Consider the following 23451-nt stretch of genomic DNA (forward strand, 5'->3'; position numbering starts at 1 on the left):
GTCGGAGGAAACATTATCGGGGTCTTCAGCCTAACACTTGTTTCATCTTATCTGCTATAGCCAAGAAATACCTACACAACCGCACGTAGGTGTACGGCTTGTAAACACTAGAAAAACCTGGAGTAGTTGAATAGCAGCTCAACAATGGCACCAATACTGCCGCGACTCACAGTACATTGCATAGCAACACATTGTAGGCCCATTCAGCAGCTTATGAGTTAATAGACTATGTTTTACCCTCCCCACCCTACCCCCTACCCACCAAAAAAAAAAAAAAAAAAAAAAAAAAAGGAATAAAATATTACAGTAAATACAAAAGTAGTCAGCTATAAATTAAATCTTCCTGGACCGTATATACAGACTTAAATTATTAAATTAAATATTTTACACCGGCTCTCGCTTAAGAAGTTTTTTTAGAAAGTGCACATAGTTCATTCCCCTTCCCCCGCAGCCCTATGTCCGAAGGAGGTGTCCCTTTCCAAGGACTTTCTCAAGGTCAGATGCTGTCAGATCCGAGGCAGGAAATGTGTCAGTGTCATTGTCGGGGAAACTCTGTTCCCCTTTTTTGTCCTCCCGTTTTTGTTCAGAGCGATGTACATTCCAGGGTACCGTCTCGATTCGTAGGCATTGTAGTTATTCGGAAGAAGCGTTTCCTTGAACTTGCATTCGTCGGTAAAATGTTTCTGTAAGGGGATAAGAGAAGGAATGGTTACATACCGTCCACCAATAAGGGTACATCTTAAGTAGTCTAGGTAGAAGCCATATATAGCAGGTAAGTTAGGGGGAGTCCAACTGTCTCCCAAAATCTACCATTGGATTTCAGCTGTTTAGTACGTAAGCTTTTTCCTCATTGCCTACAGCACCATGAAAGTTTTCGGGTTGGTCAGGGGATGTTTAGTTGAGTATTCAGTTAAAGCGGTACTCCGCCCCTAGACATCTTATCCCCTATCCAAAGGCATAGGTTGCGGCACCCCAGACATCCGGTGCACAGAGCAAACTTCACTCTGTGCCAGATGACTGGCGATGTGGGGTGACGCCCCCTCCCATAGACTTGCATTGAGAGGTCGTCGTCGTGATGTCATGATTCTCCGGCACTGAACTGGACGGGCAAAGATGGCGGGAGTCCCCAGCACTGGGACCCCCTCCATCAAAGGATAGGGGATAAGATGTCTAGGGGCGGAGTACCCCTTTAAGATGGTCCCACCATAGCTTTCTCTACCCACAAGTTGTTTCCAACGTACCCTCCTTTACACTTAAAGGGATATTCCGGTGGAAAACATTTTTTTTTTTTAAATCAACTGGTGCCTGAAAGTTAAACAGATTTGTAAATGACTTCTATTAAAAGATCTTTATCCTTCCAGTACTTATTAGCAACTGTATGCTAAAGAGGAAATTCTTTTCTTTTTGAATTTATTTTTTGTCTTGTCCACAGTGCTCTCTGCTGACACCTTTTTCCATGTCAGGAACTGTCCAGAGCAGCATAGGTTTGCTATGGGGATTTTATCCTGCTCTGGACAGTTCCTGATACGGGCATCAGGTGTCAGCAGAGAGCACTGTGGACAGCACAAAAAGGAAAAAGGAAATTCAGAAAGAAAAAAAATTCCTCTGTAGCATACAACTGCTAAAAAGTACTGGAAGGGTAAATATTTTTTTAATAGAAGTCATATACAAATCTGTTTAACTTTCTGGCACCAGTTGATTAAAAAAAAATGTTTTCCACCGGAGTACCCCTTTAAGTTGTTACCACCATACCTACCATACCATACATACCATACCCTTCTCTTTGCTCAAGTTGTTCCCAGCATATCCTCTCTATACTCAGGGTGATCCCAGCATATCCTCTCTATACTCAGGGTGATCCCAGCATATCCTCTCTATACTCAGGGTGATCCTAGCATATCCTCTCTATACTCAGGGTGATCCCAGCATATCCTCTCTATACTCAGGGTGATCCCAGCATATCCTCTCTATACTCAGGGTGATCCCAGCATATCCTCTCTATACTCAGGGTGATCCCAGCATATCCTCTCTATACTGAGGGTGATCCCAGCATATCCTCTCTATACTCAGGGTGATCCTAGCATATCCTCTCTATACTCAGGGTGATCCTAGCATAGCCTCCTCTACCCTCAAATTGTTACTGGTGGGATTTGCATTCAGTCTAATCTATATACTGGGCCATAGACATTAGTTTGCTAGTAGATCTACCATGTTCAGGTCATCTCATGCCAATGTAGGGTTTAGTATCTTTTATCCCCTAAGGGACCATGATGTCATACACCATAGTTTGTTGGCGGAGCCCATTGTTTAAAGGGGCACTCTCATTAAAACTACATTTTGCTATTGCACTCCATATGGTAAATAAAAAATATTTCTAATATACTTTGGTTAAAAAAAATGGAGTTTTCTGTTTTATTAGTACTTAAAAAAGCTCAAGAGCACATTTCCCCCCATCTCATACACAGACTAAGGACCGAAGTCCAAACACAGGAAGTGCAGCCTGGAGTGCTGAGGGGGGGGGGGGGGGGTGTCCAACCAACAGCATATGGCAGTTAAGTGTGAGAGGAGCTATGATTGTATGAGGCTGGACACCCCCCCCTCAGCACTCCAGGCTGCACTTCCTGTGTTTGGACTTCGGTCCTAAGTCTGTGTATAAGATCGAGGAAAATGTGCTCTTGAGCTTTTTTAAGCACAAATAAAACATAGAAAACTTCATTTTTTTTTAAAACAAAGTCTATTAGAAATATTTTTACCACTCATTTACCATGAGTGCAATAGCCAAAAATTTTTTTAATGAGAGTGACCCTTTAAGGGAATGTTCATACACTCTTAGATTCCCCTATGATCACTAAGTACATGCTGAGCTTATCATAACAATCTGTGTTTTATTACAAAAAAAATTACGAAAATGGATGTTAAAGGGGTACTCCGGTGAAAAACTTTTTTTTTTTTTAAATCAACTGGTGCCAGAAAGTTAAACAGATTTGTAAATTACATCTATTGAAAAAATCTTAATCCTTCCTGTACTTATTAGCTGCTGAATACTACAGCGGAAATTCTTTTCCGTTTGAAACACAGAACTGTCTGCTGACATCACAAGCACAGTGCTCTCTGCTGACATCTATGTCCATTTTATGAACTGTCCAGAACAGCATATGTTTGCTATGGGGATTTCCTTTTTACCCTGGACAGTTCCTAAAAATAGACAGAGATGTCAGCAGAGAGCACTGTGGTCATGATGTCAGCAGAGAGCTCTGTGTTTCAAACGGAAAAGAATTTCCACTGTAGTATTCAGCAGCTAATAAGTACAGGAAGGATTAAGATTTTTTTAATAGAAGTGATTTACAAATCTGTTTAACTTTCTGGCACCAGTTGATTTAAAAAAAATAGTTTTTCACCGGAGTACCCCTTTAATTGTTTGACATAAAACGTCTGGACAGGTATGAACCTGACAATGACAGATTTGGGGTTAGCCAGCCCTCCTTCATTGGGTCTGTGTTGCTTACAAACAATCTGGTATTCATACTGGTAAGAACAGAAGTATAGAAATCTTCTGTTTCATCCTATAAACACATTCAGAACAAGTTTCTTGTCGGGACGAACACTTATCGGACCATTTCAGCACAAAATGACTCCCTCAGAAGACGTCTTAGACGTGGAGAGCGCAGGCTATTGTGTTGGAAGTTCAAAGCCATCGTGTATTGTTCAAGGCTTGAAAAGAGTAATTACTGTGGGGCGATTCCTTTGAAATAAACCCATTGCTCTATCTATCTATATTTCTTTATATATATATATATATATATATATATATATATATATATATTTATATATATTTATAGATAGATAGATAAATTTGATGTTTGTTTAATAATGGCCCAATTTTTTATTTTATTTAAAAGCGCACCATAGACTTCGATAAAAAAGAACGACCGTATTTTTCGCCATATAAGACGCACCCAATTTTAAAGGATGAAAATCTAGAAAAAAAAGATTCTGAAACAAATACAATGTAAAGTATAGGACAGTGATCTTCAAACTGCGGACCTCCAGATGTTGCAAAACTACAACTCCCAGCATGCCCGGACAGCCGTTGGCTGTCCGGGCATGCTGGGAGTTGTAGTTTTGCAACATCTGGAGGTCTGCAGGTTGAAGACCACTGGTATAGGAGGTTATACATGTCCCCACCGCTCCGGACCCGTCACCGCTGCCCTGGATGTCGCCCTTCATCGCTGTCGCCGCGTCCCCGTCGCTCCGAAACGACTCTGCTACCCCGGTATCCTCGCTCTCCGTCGCCGCCATCACGTCGCTACGCACGCCGCTCCTATTGGATGACAGGACGGTGTGCGCGACGACGTGATGACGACGAAGGAGAGCGCCGGCCATGCAGGGGATCCTGGCACGGAGCAGACACCGAGGAGGCAGGTAAGGTCCCTCCCAGTGTCCTGTAAGCTGTTCGGGATGACGCAATTTCACCGGTCCCAAGTTGTAGTTTTGCAACATCTGGAGGTCCGCAGGCTGAAGACCACTGGTATAGGAGGTAATACTCATGTGTCCCCGCCGCTCCGGACCCGTCACCGCTTGTCACCGCTGCCCTGGATGTCGCCCTCCATTGCTGTCGCCGCGTCCCCGGGGTGTCCCCGTCGCTCCGGAACGTCTCTGCTGCCCGGTATCCTCGCTCTCCGTCGCCGTCATCACGCCGCTACGCACGCCGCTCCTATTGGATGACGGGACAGCGTGCGCGACGACGTGATGATGACGAAGGAGAGCGCCGGCCATGCAGGGGATCCCGGCACGGAGCAGACACCGAGGAGGCAGGTAAGGTCCCTCCCGGTGTTCTGTAAGCTGTTAGGGATGCCTCGATTTCACCATGGCGGTCCTGACCAGCCCGACTGAGCAGTAAGGTTACTGTCACTTTCGCTTCAGATGCGGCGGTCACCTTTGATCGCTGCGTCTGAAGGGTTAATACAGGGCATCACGGCGATGGGTGATGTCCTGTATTAGCCGCGGGTCCCGGCCGTTTATAGCCGCAGGGACCGGCGCGATAGGACAGGGTTTTAATGTGTATTTGTCGTATAAGACGCACCAACTTCTCCCCCCCCCCCCCCCCAGTTTTGGGGAAGAAAAGTGCATCTTATACGGCGAAAAATACGGTAATATGGATATGATGATGTTTTTGGGATGGGTGATAACCGGCATCACAACTACAACAGTGAAACCTCTGAAAAGACCTCCCAAGATTGTATTGAAAAGTGGTCTTCAAAACGCAAATAAAATGGCCACTTTGCATAACGTATGGTGGAATATACAAAAAAAATCCAACCTTATTGAGCCACCAATAGTCACTGATACTATAGAGATCAGGAGAGTTATTTTTCTGTGCTGGATTTTTCTGTTCTATTGTTAGCTGATGGACCCCATGCTCTGCCATTGCTTATTTTTTTGTTTTGTTTTTTTTACAAACTTTTAATAACAATAATTAAATTTTTTATATGATTTCTTAAATGTATAATTTTTATTTGCTTCCTAATATTTCCTACAAATAACATCCCTTTAATATAATCACCTTGAAGCTAACTATAATGGTCCATGCACGTCTCAATATTACCGATCTGCGCTTAAACGGTGGAAAACATTTTTATTTATTTATTTATTTTTATGAATTGATGCCAGAAAGTTAAACAGATTTGTGAATTATTTATATTAAAAAATCTTTACCCTTCCGGTACTTTTTAGCAGCTGTATGCTACAGAGGAAATTATTTTCTTTTTGAATTTCTGCTTTGTCTTGTCCACAGAGCTCTCTGCTGACACCTCTGTCTGTGTCAGGAACTGTCCAGAGCAGGAGAAAATCCCCATAGCAAACCTATCCGGCTCTGGACAGTTCCTGACACAGGCATCAGTGGACAAGACAAAAAAGAAATTCAAAAAGAAAATAATTTCCTTTGTAGCATACAGCTGCTAATAACTACTGGAAGGGTAAAGATTTTTTAATAGAAGTCATTTACACATCTGTTCAACTTTCTGGCACCAGTTGATTTAAAAAAAAAATTATAATAAAGTTTTATGCAAATATTTATGTGAATATTCATGCGAATATCTTTTAGGTGAGATATAGAAGTGAACAGACATAGCGAATATGCCAATTTTATGAACATAGGACGAATATTGGTCCATATATTCGCGAAATATCGCGAATTTGAATGTGGCCCCTGCCGCTCATCACTATATGGATGAATATATGGATGAATATATGGATGAATATTCGTCCTATGTTCGCGAGATTCGCATATTCGCTATGTTCGTTTTCTTTTTCCATGCGAAAATTCGTAATGAAGTTCTCATAGTGCGCATGCGCAATTATATCTTTCACCTAAAAATAAGGGAGGGATCAGTGTCCGGTCTGGAAGTGCCAACATTCGCATAAAAATTTGCCTAAAAATTTGCATTAAAAAAATCCCTCCATTATTTTAGGTGAAAGATATAATTGCGCATGCGCACTATGCAAATTTCATTATGAATTTTCGCATGGAAAAGAATCCCCGAACATAGTGAATATGCGAATTTCGCGAACATAGGACGAACATTCATCCATATATCCGGAAAAATATTGCAAATTCGAATATAGCCCCTGCCGCTCATCACTAGTGATGAGAGACAAGGGCCATATTCGAATTCGCGATATTTCACAAATATATGGATGAATATTCATCCTATGTTCACGAAATTCGCATATTCGCTATGTTCGTTTTCTTTTTCCATGGGAAAATTCGTAATGAAATTCGCATAGTGCGCGTGCACAATAATATCTTTCACCTAAAATAAGGGAGGGATCAGTGTCCGGTCTGGAAGTGCATAAAAATTTGCCTAAAAATTGGCATAAAAAAAAATCCCTCCCTTATTTTAGGTGAAAGATATAATTGCCCCTGCGCACTATGCGAATTTCATTAGGAATTTTCGCATGGGGAAAAAAAGCCTCAAACATAGTGAATATGCGAATTTCGCGAACATAGGACGAATATTCATCCATATATTCGCGAAATATTGCAAATTCGAATATGGACCCTGCCGCTCATCACTATTGATCAGCGGCAGGTGCCATATTCAAATTCGCGATATTTTGTGAATATACGGATGAATATTCATCCTATGTTCGTGAAATTCGCATATTCGCAATGTTCGTTTTCTTCTTCCATGCGAAAATTCGTAATGAAATTTGCATAGTGCGCATGCGCAATTATATCTTTCACCTAAAATAAGGGAGGGATATTTTTTTAATGCAAATTTTTATACAAATTTTTATGCGAATATCAGCACTTCCAGACTGGACACTGATCCGCAATTATATCTTTCACCTAAAAGAAGGGAGGGATCAGTGTCTGGTCTTGAAGTGCCGATATTCGCATAAAAATTTGCCTAGAAAAAAAAAAAAATATATATATATATATATATATATATATATATATATAAAAAATATAAAAAAAAACAAGGGATAAGGAGCAGCACTCTGCGAGTATATATATGTCATTACGAATATATATCACTATATTCTAAATACTCACAAAATCGCGAAGTGACGATATTCGCGTTAAAAATTCTAAATTTCTAATATTCGCGCTCAACACTAGTGATCACATCTAGTTATGGGCATTTGCGCGAAACTCTCCACTTTCTGTTCATTGTGCCCCTGATATAATATCATTACAGTGTTAATGGTTTCCAGGGATTTGATCCACGTCTACCAGAGAAGAGTCATTAAATGACGGAGCTGACTATGCCAGGAATGGCATGTAGTTTCAAGTATGCCAGTGGTAGCTTGGAATAACTCGTATTACGTATTAAATGTACCACACAGTATTACTAACCCCGTGTAACAGCGTGATCTGCTACCAAGTCCTAATGGTAGCCTTATGTAAACTTTATTTCTGTACAAGGGGGGGGGGGGGGGGGGACAGTGGTAGCAGGGGATCGCATGTGAAAACAGTACCTGAGCCCCTTGGTCTCCACTAACTCATTAACTTAGCCCTTTACATTCAATCTAATAAACCAGTGTTTCCCAACCAGGGTGCCTCCAGCTGTTGCAAAACTACTACTATCAGCATGCCCGGACAGCCAAAGGCTGTCCTGGCATTCTGGGAGTTGTAGTTTTGCAGCACCTAGAGGCACCCTGGTTGGGAAACACTGAGATAGATGGACAGATAGATATGAGATAGATGGATAGATAGATTTCTCAACCAGGATGCCTCCAGCTGTTGCAAAACTACTACTATCAGCATGCCCGGACAGCCAAAGGCTGTCCTGGCATTCTGGGAGTTGTAGTTTTGCAGCACCTGGAGGCACCCTGGTTGGGAAACACTGAGATAGATAGATGGATAGATAGATATGAGATAGATGGATAGATAGATTTCTCAACCAGGATGCCTCCAGCTGTTGCAAAACTACAACTCCCAGCATGCCCGGACAGCCAAAGGCTGTCCGGGCATGCTGGGAGTTGTAGTTTTGCAACAGCTGGAGGCACCCTGGTTGGAAAACGCTGTAATAGAGAGTAGGACATTGTTGGAAGTTAGTAGTAGCCCATGGTTAAACATTAAAGGGGTTATCCAGGAAAAAACTTTTTTTTATATATATCAACTGGCTCCAGAAAGTTAAACAGATTTGTAAATGACTTCTATTAAAAAATCTTAATTCTTTCAGTACTTACGAGCTTCTGAAATTAAAGGACAACTGCAGCGGTATGACACTTATCCCCTATCCACAGGATAGGGGATAAGTGTTTGATTGCGGGGGGTCCGACCGCTGGGACCCCCGGAGATCTTCCTAACGGGGCGCCGCCATTAGCGCTCATGGTGAGCGCTAAGGCGCGTAGCGTCGACCTAGAGGTTGACGGTGACTCCCCGTCTCCATAAAGTTCTATGGGGGAGGCACGAACGCTGCCTCCCCGCCTCTCCCATAGAGATGTATGGAGGAGGCGCGCCGGCTGCAACGTCATGCTGCGGCAGGCACGCCCCCTGCACGGGACAGCCGCGGCCCCGTACAGGAGATCACAGGGGTCCCAGCGGTCGGACCCCCCGCGATCAAACACTTATCCCCTATCCTGTGAATAGGGGATAAGTGTTAATCACGCAGCAGATGTCCTTTAAGGTTGTTCTTTTCTGTCTAAGTGCTCTCTGATGACACCTGTCTCGGGAACCGCCCAGTTTAGAAGCAAATCCCCATAGAAAACCTCTTCTAAACTGGGCGGTTCCCGAGACATGCGTCATCAGAGAGCACTTAGACAGAAAAGAACAACTCAACTTCAGAAGCTCATAAGTACTGAAAGGATTAAGATTTTTTAATAGAAGTAATTTACAAATCTGTTTAACTTTCTGGAGCCAGTTGATATATATAAAAAAGTTTTTTTTTCCTGGATAACCCCTTTAAGACCAGTCTATACTCCCTACCTTCCATTTTTCTTAAAGGGGTACGCCGGTGGAAAACTTTTTTTTTCAATCAACTGGTGCCAGAAAGTTAAACAGATTTCTTTTTGGAACACAGTGCTCTCTGCTGACACCTCTGTCTGTGTCAGGAACTGTCCAGAGCAGGATAGGTTTGCTATGGGGATTTGCTCCTGCTCTGGACAGTTCCTGACACGGACAGAGGTGTCAGCAGAGAGCACTGTGGTCAGACTGGAAAGAACTATACAAACTTTCTCTGTAGTATACAGCAGCTGATAAGTACTGGAAGGATTAAGATTTTCAAATAGAAGTAATTTACAAATCTGTTTAACTTTCTGCCACCATCTTTAAAGGGGTACTCCCGTGGAAAACTTTTTTTTTTTTTATCAACTGGTGCCAGAAAGTTAAACAGATTTGTAAATTACTTCCATTAAAAAAATCTGAATCCTTCCAGTACTTATTAGCTGTCTTTTCTTTTTGGAACACAGAGCTCTCTGCTGACATCATGACTGCAGTGCTCTCTTCTGACATCTCTGTTTTAGGAACTGTCCAGAGTAGGAGAAAATCCCCATGCTGCTCTGGACAGTTCCTAAAATGGACAGAGATGTCAGCAGAGAGCACTGTGCTCGTGATGTCAGCAGAGAGCACTGTGTTCCAAAAAGAAAATAATTTTCCTTTGTAGTATTCAGCAGCTAATAAGTACTGGAAGGATTAAGATTTTTTTAATATAAGTAATTTACAAATCTGTTTAACTTTCTGGCACCAGTTGATTTAAAAACAAAAACATTTTTTTCCACCGGAGTACCCCTTTAATGATCTCTCAATAAGTATTATAAAAGTACAGTATATACTTAAAGGGGTACTCCCCATGAATTTTTTTTTTATTAAATCAACTGGTGCCAGAAAGTTAAACAGATTTGTAAATTATTTCTATTTGAAAATCTTAATCCTTCCAGTACTTGTCAGCTGCTGTATACTACAGTTTTTTTTGGAATTTCCTTTCTGTCTGACCACAGTGCTCTCTGCTGACACCTCTGTCCGTTTTAGGAACTGTCCGGAGCAGGATATATGATCTCTCAATAAGTATTATAAAAGTACAGTATATACTTAAAGGGGTACTCCCCTAGAAAACATTTTTTATTAAATTAACTGGTGCCAGAAAGTTAAACAGATTTGTAAATTATTTCTATGTAAAAATCTTAATCCTTCCAGTATTTATCAGCTGCTGTATACTACAGGATTTTTGGAATTTCCTTTCTGTCTGACCACAGTGCTTTCTGCTGACACCTCTGTCCATTTTAGGAACTGTCTGGAGCAGGATAGGTTTGCTATGAGGATTTGCTCCTACTCTGGATAGTTCCTAAAATGGACAGAGGTGTCAGAAGAGGGCACTGTGGTCAGACAGAAAGGAAATTCAAAAAGAAAAGAACTTCCTGAACATACAGCAGCTGATAAGTACTGGAAGGGTTAAGATTTTTCAAATAGAAGTAATTTACAAATCTGTTTAACTTTCTGACACCAGTTGACTTAAAAAAAAAAATGTTTTCTAGTGGAGTACCCCTTTAATAGTTACAACTGTCTAATGAAAGTATGAACTTACCGATCCATATAGCTTTCCCTTTCCATTCATGGCCACAAATAGTTCACTATTGACACCATATAGGCTCACTACTCCAACCTCCACTGGGGAGATTTCCAATAAACCTGAAATAAAGAGAATACATGAGATGTTATGGATCCAAGGATGTCACACGGAAGCCTCATATCTCCCCTACCACCCTCATAGACTGTTTATGCATTATGAATGGAAGAAAACATTTCAGATACAGATCGAAACCAACCAATAAGGTGTCCACGGACATTTACGATCCTACTGTATGCAGGATGTCTGTCAACTAAAATGTTATATTTGGACTAATAGAAATATTATAGGTAATACATGAGGAATGAGGGGGAGATATATCAAAACCTGTGGAGAGGAAAAGTTGCTGAGTTGCCCATAGCAACCAATCAGATCGCTTCTTTCATTTTGCAGAGACCATCTTAAAAATGAAAGAAGAGATCTGATTGGTTGCTATGGGCAACTCAGCAACTTTTCCTCTCCACAGGTTTTGATGAATCTCCCCCAAGTGTTACCATGACCAGCATCCATGTGTAACAATGCACTAAACAATATGTGCAAAACTTTCTATCTATCTATTATCTATTTTTATCTATCTATCTCATATCTATCTATCTATTTATTTATCTATCTCATATCTATTATCTATCTATCTCATATCTATCTATCTATCTATCTATCTCATATCTATCTATCTTTCTATCTATCTATCTATCTCATATCTATCTATCTATTTATCTTTCTATCTATCTATCTATCTATCTATCTATCTATCTATCTATCTCATATCTATCTATCATCCATCTATCTCATATCTATCTATCATCTATCTATCTCATATCTATTATTTATCTATCTATCTCATACCTATTTATCTATCTATCTCATAACTATCTATCTATCTATCTATCTATCTCATCTCTATCGCTCATGTCTATCTATCTATTTATCTCATATCTATTTATCTATCTATCTCTCTATCTCATATCTGTTATTTATCTATCTATCTCATATCTATCTATCTATTTATCTATCTATCTCATATCTATCTATCTCATATCTATCTATCTATATCATATCTATCTATCTCATATCTATCTATCTATCTATCTATCTATCTCATATCTATTATTTATCTATCTATCTATTTCATATCTATCTATCTCCTATCTATTTATCTCATATCTATCGCTCATATCTATCTATTTATGTATCTCTCTATCTCATATCTATTATTTATCTGTCTATCTCATATCTATCGCTCACATCTATCTATATCATATCTATCTATCTAATATCTATCTATCTCATATCTATCTATCTGTCTATCTATTTATTTATTTATTTATCTATCTCTCTATCTCATATCTATTATTTATCTATCTATCTCATATCTATTTATCTCTCTATCTCATATCTATCTATCTCATATCTATCTATCTATTTATTTATCTATCTCTCTATCTCATATCTATTATTTATCTATCTATCTCATATCTATCTATCTCATATCTATCTATCTATCTATCTCATATCTACCTATCTATCTATCTGCCTAACTATTTATTTATCTATCTATCTCATATCTATTTATCTCTCTATCTCATATCTATCTATCTATCTATCTCATATCTGTCTATCTCATATCTATCTATCTATTTCATATCTATCTATCTAGCTCATATTTATCTATCTAGCTCATATCTATCTCCTATCTATCTATCTATCTATCTATCTATCTCATATCGATCTATCTCATATCTATCTATCTATCTCATATCTATCTATCTCATATCTATTTATCTATCTATCTCATATCTATCTATCTCATATCTATTTATCTATCTCATATCTATCTATCTATATCATATCTATCTATCTCATATCTATCTATCTTATATCTATCTATCTCGTATCTATTTATCTATCTATCTATCTCATATCTATCTATCTATCTATCTATCTCATATCTATCTATCTCATATCTATCTATCTCATATCTATCTATCTCATATCTATCTATCTCATATCTATTTATCTATCTTTCTCATATCTATCTATCTATCTATCTATCTCATATCTATCTATCTATCTATCTATATCATATCTATCTATCTCATATCTATCTATCTATCTTTATCATATCTATCTATCTCATATCTATCTATCAATCTTACTGCTGGGACCATTCATTCCAAGGACTTTCCTTTTTTTCTTCTATTCTTCCCCATTCTCAGGATCAGTGGGGGGCCCATTTGCCAGACCCCCATTGATCACTCGAGACCCCAATCACACCTTAGGAGCAAGGTTACCAATGCCCATAGACATTTTCTCCTTGTTCCTAACCTTAAAGGCCTTTTTCCTTTTGATATCTATAATCTCGATCTCCAAACTTTGAGTTTTAATGTTTGCAACATCTGGAGGTCCACAGTACGGAGACCACTGATCTACAGTGTAGCAAAGATCCATTGTGGCACCGTGTTATCCGGAACAATCTAATTGATGGTAAAGACTTTTGTCTACAGAAGTATTCCTAGGAGTGAAACCTTCATTGGCTACATCTATTTGTAAGCTATCAGTGCATTGAGGATGCTGCACCAGCTTTAAAAATGAATTTGTCTTTTTTTTGGGTACATAAACATTTATCATAAATATATTTATCATTATATTGGTAATTATAGAAGGTGACTACTACCGGCTCCTGGAGATATATAACAGTATATAGCTGACATCATGGTACTGCATTTAATACAGCGCTGTGCTATCCCAATGATGTCACTAAGAATGATCTGAGTGACATCACTGTGTGCATGCTTGTGTGCAAGTCTAAAGCTACATCATGGGGGACGTACGTATCCCATATGTTACCTGATCATCCCTACTTGTCTATTATCCAAACTACTACTACAAACCCTTTTTTTTTTCACACATTGAGATTCCCCAGTAGCAAACCTAAAGGCTTGACGGACTGGCATTTGTCATCATGCTGTGTTAACCCAAATCCTATTGTTTCTCTTGAGTATCGAGTAGTGCTGGAGGGCAAGGGTTAAGTCACTAGCTAGCAGATGCTTTTTTTTTTTTTTCCGGCTGGACATTGATTCACAAAAATAACTTTTCATCCCTCTGTATCTTTAAATGTTGGCATTTGTTAAAACAAATTTATGGCAGTATCATGCGAAAAAAATAATAATAATTTATTCATAATGCAAAATAATGGTGAAAAAGGGGCACAAAAGGTTAACAAATCCAGCACTTGGCTATACAGCTTATAGCTAAAAGCTACAAACGAACTTGTCTTGCTCAATACATCATTTTATATAACTTTTAGAATAACTACTACCCAGAAAACTGTACGTGTTGCAGATTTTATGCTGCAGATTTTATGCACCGTGAAGTCCACAGCCAATATCGGACATGGGAACATATAAAGTTTTAACACTCCAGTACACGCACGGCTATAGGTATAGACTCCATATGAAGTAATTGGGGCCATACTGCAGTTTCGTACAGAGACCTATAGAAATGTTCTTTGTGGGATATACAGTAGGACCAGTACTTACGTAATGAATGACCCCTGCGGGGTGCACGTATTCTAGCCAAATAGAAGTCCAGGCTTACGGGGAGACATAGACAGACACTAAGGGGCGCTCAGAGGCGTTGCCTCTGAGCGCCCCTTAGCGTCTGTCTATGTCTCCCCGTGAGCCCGTACTTCCGAACCCGTAGACACATAGGGGGGGAATTTTGTCATTGGTTTCACCCTGGTTTTGTGGTGTACATTTGTCTCACAGTTTGTCTCAGACGCTGTTTTGAGACTTTTGCTTTAGGGTACGTTCACACGGGGGGTGGATTACATGCGGAATTTCCGCAGCGTATTTACTGCAGAAAATCCGCAGTGGATTTTGCTACCATTGACTTCAGTGGGTCAGCAGAAAATCCGCAATAGGGGCAGATTTGCAGATTTTCCTTCGGACCAATTGAAGTCAATGGTAGCAAAATCCGCTGCGGATTTTCCACAGCAAATACGCTGCGGAAATTCCGCAGGTAATCAGCCCCTGTGAACGTACCCTTAGAAGGTTTTTTTCTAAAAGAACATACCAAGTGGTGACTTCAGTTGATATCATGCAGTGGTAAGGAATTCATCATACGCGACTTTTCGGTTTGTCGCATCTTTTTTGTCGCAACTGAGCTCATTTAGGCGCAAATCTACACCAGCCCTAACTCGGCTTACAAAACTGACTGCAAAACAGCATTATTAAAAAGTCGCACATTTTGTCGCACGGGATAAAAAGTCGAACCAAAAGTCGCAGAGGGGAACCATACAAAGTGGCGTACTGAAGTAAGAAATGGGATCAGCATCAGCTTTATCACTTGCTCTGCTCCATTTTATAAATCTGGTGCAGGTACTTTTGATACCCCCTATGCTATGCGGTGCGTGCTTGTATCATTTCTTCTTATTGTTTCTTAAGACAGATTTTAATTTAGTTATATAAATGATGCATACTGCTCGATAGATTACTACTTTTCAGTGCAATTTGGGGTGATCCTCTCACTAAGCTTTCATTATATATATATATATATATATATATATATATATATATATATATAAACAAAGAATAAGTTGGCCAGCACTATTGATTCCAAACTATTATACGGACCTGGCTTACAGGTGCAGGCTGCTGGGCTAAATATACAGCAACAGGAGAATACAGCAGTGCTGCTGTATTCTCCTGTTGCTGCATATATATATATATATATATATATATATATAAAATAAATTGTAGGGTGCATCATCGCTTAATATATTACAGAAGCATTTATGTTTGCACTTGAGCACGATATGGCAGTACAGGAAAAACGTCACATTTTGTAATGCAGAACACTAAGTGTCGGTGGACTCTTATGACCTATCTGTATCCGTATCCAGATAACATTGATGCCTTCCCTAAAAATCCGCAGCTTTAAGTGACGAGTGTTATGCGATTCTGCGACGTAATTCTTTCTGTCAGTCATGTCCTGCACCTGACGTCTACTTGTGTTGTAAGAATTCTGTCTGCGACTATTACGGCTTCTTAAGCCTTTTATTAGTTCCTCATGGAAAAATCCAAATAAATGCAAGACCCCCCCGGACCCCCCCCCCTACCCCAAACTTACTTTAGAGAATGGACAAGGCAAGATCACATTTAACTGACACTAATCTTACAGCCGAGACTTGTCCCACCAAGCAGAACTCAATCCAGCCCCAGCATTAAGTGTCACTTCCCTGTCACTGCTTCGTGCAATAATACAGATTAACTATAAATGGTGTCTGGCAAAATTTCACCCCCCCCGAATAAAGGAAAAGCAGAAGAAAAAGACCCCATTCTGTTGGCTCAAAAATTGTCCTAATAAAACAGGTTCCTATAATCCCATTCACAAAAAGTAAAAAAAAATTGGATAATTCGTCAGATACTCACTGTAGCGGTTTTCGTTGTGCATCCCGTTGATTCTGCCGTCCGGTAAAACCTGAATATGAAATCCAATGCCCACGTTGCAATAAAGCCGTCGCAGTCTCTTGATGCCCAGCAAATAGTCACTTTCCCCGTTTGTGTCTCTTCTTTCCCCGGGGATCCTAGACATTGACCTCGAAAATAGGGACTCCCAGCGTCGGTCCAGTGTGTCATTTCGCTGGGGGGACATTAACGGCGCGCAGTGTACCATGCCCGAAACCAGCACCAAGAGCAAGATTGGCACAAGGGCCGATTGAACAGTCATCCTGATCAACGTTGGCACACGTGGTTTAAGGAGTCAATTGCTCTAAAAATACCTCAACTCCAGCTCCACTTATACTTAGATCAAAGAAACCAACTGCTTAGCTCAAAAGGAGGTGTGGTTTTCTTAGCTTGCATGGAGTCTTCTGTAAAAGGGGGTTGACTCAAGCAAAGTTTATTCGAACTTGATCTCAACTTGTCTTTAGCTGCTGGAGACTTGTCTGAAGTGTTGATCTTCTCCCACAGCTCAGCCATAGCACTTTAGCTGTGACCACGATATTTATATCCACCTCTGCTCATCCCAGTACAAGCTGACAGACCAGTTACTGCACTGGGAAGAGAGAGAGAGAGGAGGAAGAGTCTCCGAGACGCGGGGGGTCACTACACTCCGACAGGAAGACCTCACTCCATCCAGATCTGTGCAGTTATTACACATTATAATGTATAAGTGCATTCATTGACATCCGGCCGTGAGACTATTTATAGGATCCTAATTTTTATATATCAACTGGTGCAAGGATATCAAATATTCTGGACAGGGGTGTAACCTTGGGTCCTTGTGCCCCATATGAATAGACAAAACTATTAAAGATGCAGGATAGTTGGGGGAGCCTGTAATAGATTTTACATTGGCACTCAAAGGGTCCAAGTGTCATGTCTGATTCTGGATTATCGGATTGGTCGTAGAAAAGTATAAGTCCGAAATAGAATTTTACTGCAGAATCTACCAGATCTGTAGTGATCACCATTGACCGATATTGTAATGGCAAGAATAGCGCTACAGACTATATTACTGTAAAAAAAAAACACTAAAAATAAATATGAACAGAAGATGTGCTGGACAATCGAGCTTTCTGGTTTATGGGACGATGGAGTAAAATGGTTTGGGGGCATACATTTGAATTGTTTTAAGTCTTTTAATCTACAGTAAAATCTATTGCTGTGCTGTTTATGGCTGTGTGCATTTCATTCCGGGCAGACACAATCCACAAGTGTTTGTTTTAAAGCCCTCCCGAAACTAGAGGGAACTGCTTGCCTTAAGCAAGATTGTAGAGTGCGGAGGTGTGAAAACCTGGAGCCTTCCCCAAACCTGCAGATTTTTTGTTCACTGTGCAATCCGCTGTGGTGGCATGGAGTGTGGTGCAGGGCAGATGTTGTTACCCTAGAGGCGGATGGTATTAACCCCTTGTATTCGTGATGCCAGGGCATGGTTTAGCCTATAACCACCCGAAGGTATATCGCTGGATCCTGGGCTAATCACAGAGGCAATAAAGACTCTGATGCCAAGTTACAGAAAATGGTAGCTTTACTGAGGGTAGACAGTTGGTAAAGTCTATATAGTTCTGCCAGAGCCCAAGGAGGTGACCAGTGACACAGAGACCTTAAGGGCTTGCTGGGACTTGTAGTAGGACTGGACAATTGAATGCAGACCACGCTGACTTGACAGATGACAGGGACTGACTTGACTTGACTCATAAAGCTGTGACTTTATCTTACTTGACTTGATTGTGGCTGCAGGACTTGACTTTGAGGTCTCCAACACTCTGGACACACACACTAGACAAGACTGCACTGGACCTCAGCTTAGCAGAAGAGCAGAGCTCAAAGAGAGAGAAGCTAGCTCCACCCAGGGCTTATATGGGGGAGACTAGCAGGGAGCCCATAGGTCACTCTTGGGATCACCTGGTCACTGGTACCTCCTGGGTAACAATCACATGACATATCACATGGTATAACTCTTAAAGCAACATTCCATTTTATAACACTTTACATGGTAAAACATATTTACAATGGGGAACCAAGTGCAGGAGGCCTTGGGGACACTGAAGGAGGCTGCCTGACAGGACAGCAGGAGCACGGGGTAACACCTCTCATACTGGGCCACCACAAACTCCCCTTCTTAATTAAAGTCATCCTCGACAACCAGTCCTGGAGGGCGGAGGACTGAAGTGGCCACTGAGGCCTAGTGACAGTTCTTGGGGCATTTATGCACAATGTCCTTCTCAGGCCTGGATTACAAAACAAGATAAGGATGAGTCCATGTGGCATGGTGAATGTCCATACATGCTCTTTAAACATATGGGCTTAATTTGACTTTGTAACTACTTTCTGAAGACACTCAAGACAACAATATACATATCAATATACATAGTATCACGGATTGGGCTGCCGGAGGCTATCTTCCCAATGCCTTGGCTGCTGGGGCCCCTCTGTTCAATTCTGTCGCTCTACGTGCATTATCTAGATATCAGGTGAACCCCCCTCTGGCCAGTAGAGTACCGTGTACACGTGGACAGGAGAGAAAACATTAGACATATAACTGTATATATTTAGAACTTGTGGACTAGGATGACAAATAATGTTACAGTCCTATCTTAACTATTTGCATATGTGTGGACTACTTTTACCATATGTGAACTGACTATGTGTGGTACATAACATAACATTATGAGTTAATCTTTGTACCTGGCGGGAATTTGTCCTTGTGTCGACAGTTGGAACCTACACAACACCACTTCGGGGGAATCTGGAATTCTTGCGTCTTCGGAAGCCCCTGGAGCCTCTGAAGCTGCAGCTAACTCTTCCTCGATGAATTCAAGAGCGGGTATTGGTCCAGGGCTGGCGGGACCCAGAGTTGCTGGCATCTGCACTGGAGTGGCTGGAGACTGAGTTGGTACTCTAGAGACTGGAGTAAAGGCCGGAGCCAATGGTGACAAAACAGGGACTGGTGTGGAGACTAGTGTTGGTGGGTGGTTGAATCGGCCCCGGGGATGGTAAGACACAGAAGATCGTAGTTGGAGAAAACATGGGGAAATCCATGGATGGCTAGATTCCCTTACCTGGGACGTATTCTCTCACAGGTCTAACAGCTGGAGGAGTTGGTGCTGGGAGCACTGATAGATCTTCTTTCAGACACAACTTGTGACTCATACCCTGGATTTTGTACTTCGAATACATCAGAGTCCGGATAGGGTATGGCCGTCGCCGTGTACTTTCTGTCTCTCAGATAGAGTCTAACTTGTGGGTCCTTGGAAACTTCTGCAGCCAGACATTATCACCCAACTGAAGTGGCTTGCCAGAAACATTAAGGGTATAGTCCTCCTAGATCCTCCTGGCCTCGCCCATCTTCTTGCTGACAATTTCTTTGGCCTCTTGGATTCTTCTCTGGTGGTCAGAGACCTACTCCAGGGAGGCTTGCGGAGAGTTGTTGAACGGAGCTTGGAGCCCAAATGTTCAGTCTTTAGGCAGCTGTCCATGGCGCCCCATCATCAGGTAGAAAGGGGTGTACTCTGTAGAACAGTGGACTGTGTTATTATAGCTCTCTAATAGTTTGGGCAGCAGTCAGGGCCACTCATCTTGTCTTGACACAGAGGCAGCTAACAACATGTGGATGAAGACTTTGTTGATGCGCTCACAGAGCCTGTTCCCCTGGGGGTGATAAGCAGTAGTCCGGAGTTTCTTGCAGGCATGGAATTAACACAGCTCTTGGAAGAGTTGGGCCTCCAAGGCCGTTCCCTTGTCCGTTAGGACAGACACCAGACACCCAAGGGTTTGCACCCAATTGGAGTAGAACATCTGGGCCGCTGTCTTGGCTGTAAGATCTTTGACGAGGACAATGACAACCCATTTAGAGTAGTGATCCACCATGGTGAGAGCATAAGTGTACCCGGACCAGGTAGGAGACAACTTGACATGGTCTAGCGCGACCAACTGGTTAGGGCTTTCACTCTGGATGGAATGGAGGGGTGCTCTTGCGTTCTTGTGCACGTTCTTGGTGACATTACAGACAGGACATTCACTGCACAATTTCCCAATGTTGCTCGCATTCCGATCCAATAGAATCTTCACCTGACAGTACCTTCAGTCTTCTGAACTCCAAAGTGTCCCGACTGATCATGGTATGCGTTGAGGACCATCGCCGCTTCTCTTCGGGGAACCAGAATCTGATGAAGTCGATCACCAGAAACCGGATTCAAAGAATTTTGGCACAACAGCCCTTTGTGCACAAACAGTCGCTTCCTCTGTTGCCACAGACGTTTCAGCTCATAATCACACTGGGCCAGGCATAGACGGGTTGGTACCTTTTTTTCGCCAGAAGGTAGTCCAACAGATCCCCCATGACTCGACTTTCGTCTTGAAGAGTCTTCCAGGTGTACAGGTCTTCTTTAACCTTTTCGAACTTGGGTTCACTGTCCATCAGGGTGGTCACAACATTGTGGGTCATGGACCGTTGATAAAATGGGGGCATCTCCATGTCCTCCCACATGTCTTTGACAGGTGGTTCTTCACCAACAGTACATCGACATTGACATTCGACTTGCTGCTTCTGTACTTGATGGTGAACTGTAATTGGCTAATCTTGAAGCCCAACTTTGCTCGATGGCACCCAACTTAGTAGTGTTCAGATGGGGCAACGGGTTATTATCCGTATAGACAGTAAATGGCGTGGCAGCCAAGTAGTCTTTGAACTTTTCAGTCACGGCCCATAACAGGGCAAGAAGTTCTAACTTGATTGAGCTGACTGTAGTCTGGGTAAGCCAGGATGGGTGGTTCTGTCAGCAGACGTTTAAGAGCTTGGAATGCTGTCTCTTGCTCTTTGGCCCATTCAACAGGTAGTTTTCCATTGTAGTTCTCCTTCGCCGTACCCTGTGAGAGAGCTGTGAGGGGCTCTGCAATCTGGACGAAGTGGGGAATGAAGCGGCAGTAATAGCCGGCAAATCCCAGGAAGCTCCTGACATCTTTCACCGTGCGCTGGGGTAGGCTAGTTCTTGACAACTTCCAACTTTTCAGGATTGGGCTGGATTCCCTCGGCGCTGACAACATGACCCAGGTAGTGTACCTGAGGTTTGAGCTAGTGACACTTTGATGGCTTGATCTTCAGCCCATGCTTGATCAGGACTTGGAAGATGTCTGACAGATGACTGAGGTGTTCCTGGTAGGACTTGGCACCTTTCCATCAAACGCTGAAACATAGCAGGGGCATTACATAGCCCAAATGGCATACTTTTAAACTCAAACAGTCCCATGGGTGTCATGAAGGCGGTCTTCTCCAGGTCTTCCACGGCCATGAGCACTTGCCAAGTTAAGTCCAGGGTGGAGAAGTAAGCAGCAGACCTGCGGGTTGTGAGTTACTCCTTGATCCTTGGCAGAGGATAAGCGTCCCTATGTGTGACATTGTTCAGTTTCCTGTAGTTGACACAGAAGCGGATGGTTCTGTCTTTTTTCTTAACCTGGACAAGTGGCGCCGCCCAGGGACTCTGACTTTCTTGGATGACGTCTTCTTCCTCTTTCATGTCGGCCAACATGTTCTTGACAGTCTGATACATGCCTGGCGCGACTGGGCGGTGTCTTTCCTTGATAGGTGGGCTGTCGCCTGTGAGGATTCGGTGTTGGATCATAAAAGTATGCCCGAAATCTGTGGGGTGTTTACTAAAAGCCTCATGGTACCTTTTGGCGACATTGATGACTCCCTTAACTTGGTCCCTTGGGGTAGTGTAGTTTCCAACTTGGAGTTGTGCCCACCAGGGCTCGGGAGGACTCACACTGGATCCTTCAGCCACTTGGACTGCACGCTGTCAGGCCACCATATGTTCTGTTAATATGTCCTTTGACTCTACGAGATACAAGTGGGCTACTGGGGTGTATTTGGGTAACACAGTAGCGTCATCAGACAGGTTGACAAACCAGACTGGAATTCTCCGTTGGTAACGGTGACAAGGCTTCTCGCAGCTCGGACAAGAAGGTGGTCTTCTAGTTGCAGAGGCTCCAGCAGGGCTTGATAGTCTCTATTCTTGACTCTGGGATGTGCACGACACCAGATGATAGTCTCTGTGTTGGGTTGCATGTTCACGGACCGGATGTCTTGTACTCGAACTCTGCAGATTTCACCTTGCTTGTTGGCAAACTTCTGCTTCCGCTCCGCTGCGCAGCCCGCTGGCCTGAAGGGGACATATGGGGAAGAGAGGCATGCAAGGCATCTACTACTGTATTTCAACAAAACAGTTTTTCATAATTTTTATCCCCAGTATAAATTCAGCAGTGCCCTTATCTGTCACATTAGTTACAATCGCTCCCTGCTCGGTAAGTACATGCTCTCCCAACTGAATGATTGGCTCCCAGTATCCATGTCTGGGGACTGGTTGCCCATTACCCGCAACTACTCTGAAGTTAACATCCTCAGGCTCACACAATAAACTAGCATCCCAATGCTGATAGGAAATGTTTTTAGGTAGAGTAGACACTTGTGACACACTACAATGACTGGCTTCTATTGGGTTAATACCAGCGGCATAGTAATAGTTCTTAATATGCCCATAGACGACATATTATATTGTAGTGTAGATCTATGTCATATGGACTTATACCATAACCCTATGTGTCCCCTGTCCCATATTATGCCTGATCCCAAGAGTTCTAGCCTAGATCAGTGCAGGCCTTGGGTCTCTTGGGGCTTCATTTATTATATTTGTTTAGTATATTGGATGTGGAATTCATTTACGCCTGCTTTTAGGCATATATAAAAATGTTTTAAACTTCAGCACAAACCTCAGTTTTCACACTGTCCGCTCCAACTTTTAAAAAGTTGTCCGGGCTTGCACCTTTTGATAAATCTGGCACAATCTCACACTGGCGGGGTTTACTTAAGACTTTCG

General features: G+C 42.0%; 1 protein-coding gene across 1 annotated transcript; it reads right to left on the reverse strand.

Moving 5' to 3' along the window:
* Positions 1 to 328: 328 nt before the first annotated feature.
* Positions 329 to 16858, reverse strand: FGF4 (fibroblast growth factor 4). Its single transcript, XM_056528542.1, has 3 exons — positions 16505 to 16858; positions 11031 to 11134; positions 329 to 683 (listed from the first exon to the last, which is right to left on the reverse strand). The coding sequence occupies exons 1-3, from the start codon at positions 16800 to 16802 to the stop codon at positions 507 to 509; spliced, it is 579 nt and encodes a 192-aa protein (XP_056384517.1). The 5' UTR covers positions 16803 to 16858; the 3' UTR covers positions 329 to 506.
* Between the last annotated feature and the right edge of the window lie 6593 nt (positions 16859 to 23451).

The sequence above is a fragment of the Hyla sarda genome, chromosome 6 (assembly GCF_029499605.1).
Source record: "Hyla sarda isolate aHylSar1 chromosome 6, aHylSar1.hap1, whole genome shotgun sequence".
Taxonomy (NCBI): Eukaryota; Metazoa; Chordata; class Amphibia; order Anura; family Hylidae; genus Hyla; species Hyla sarda.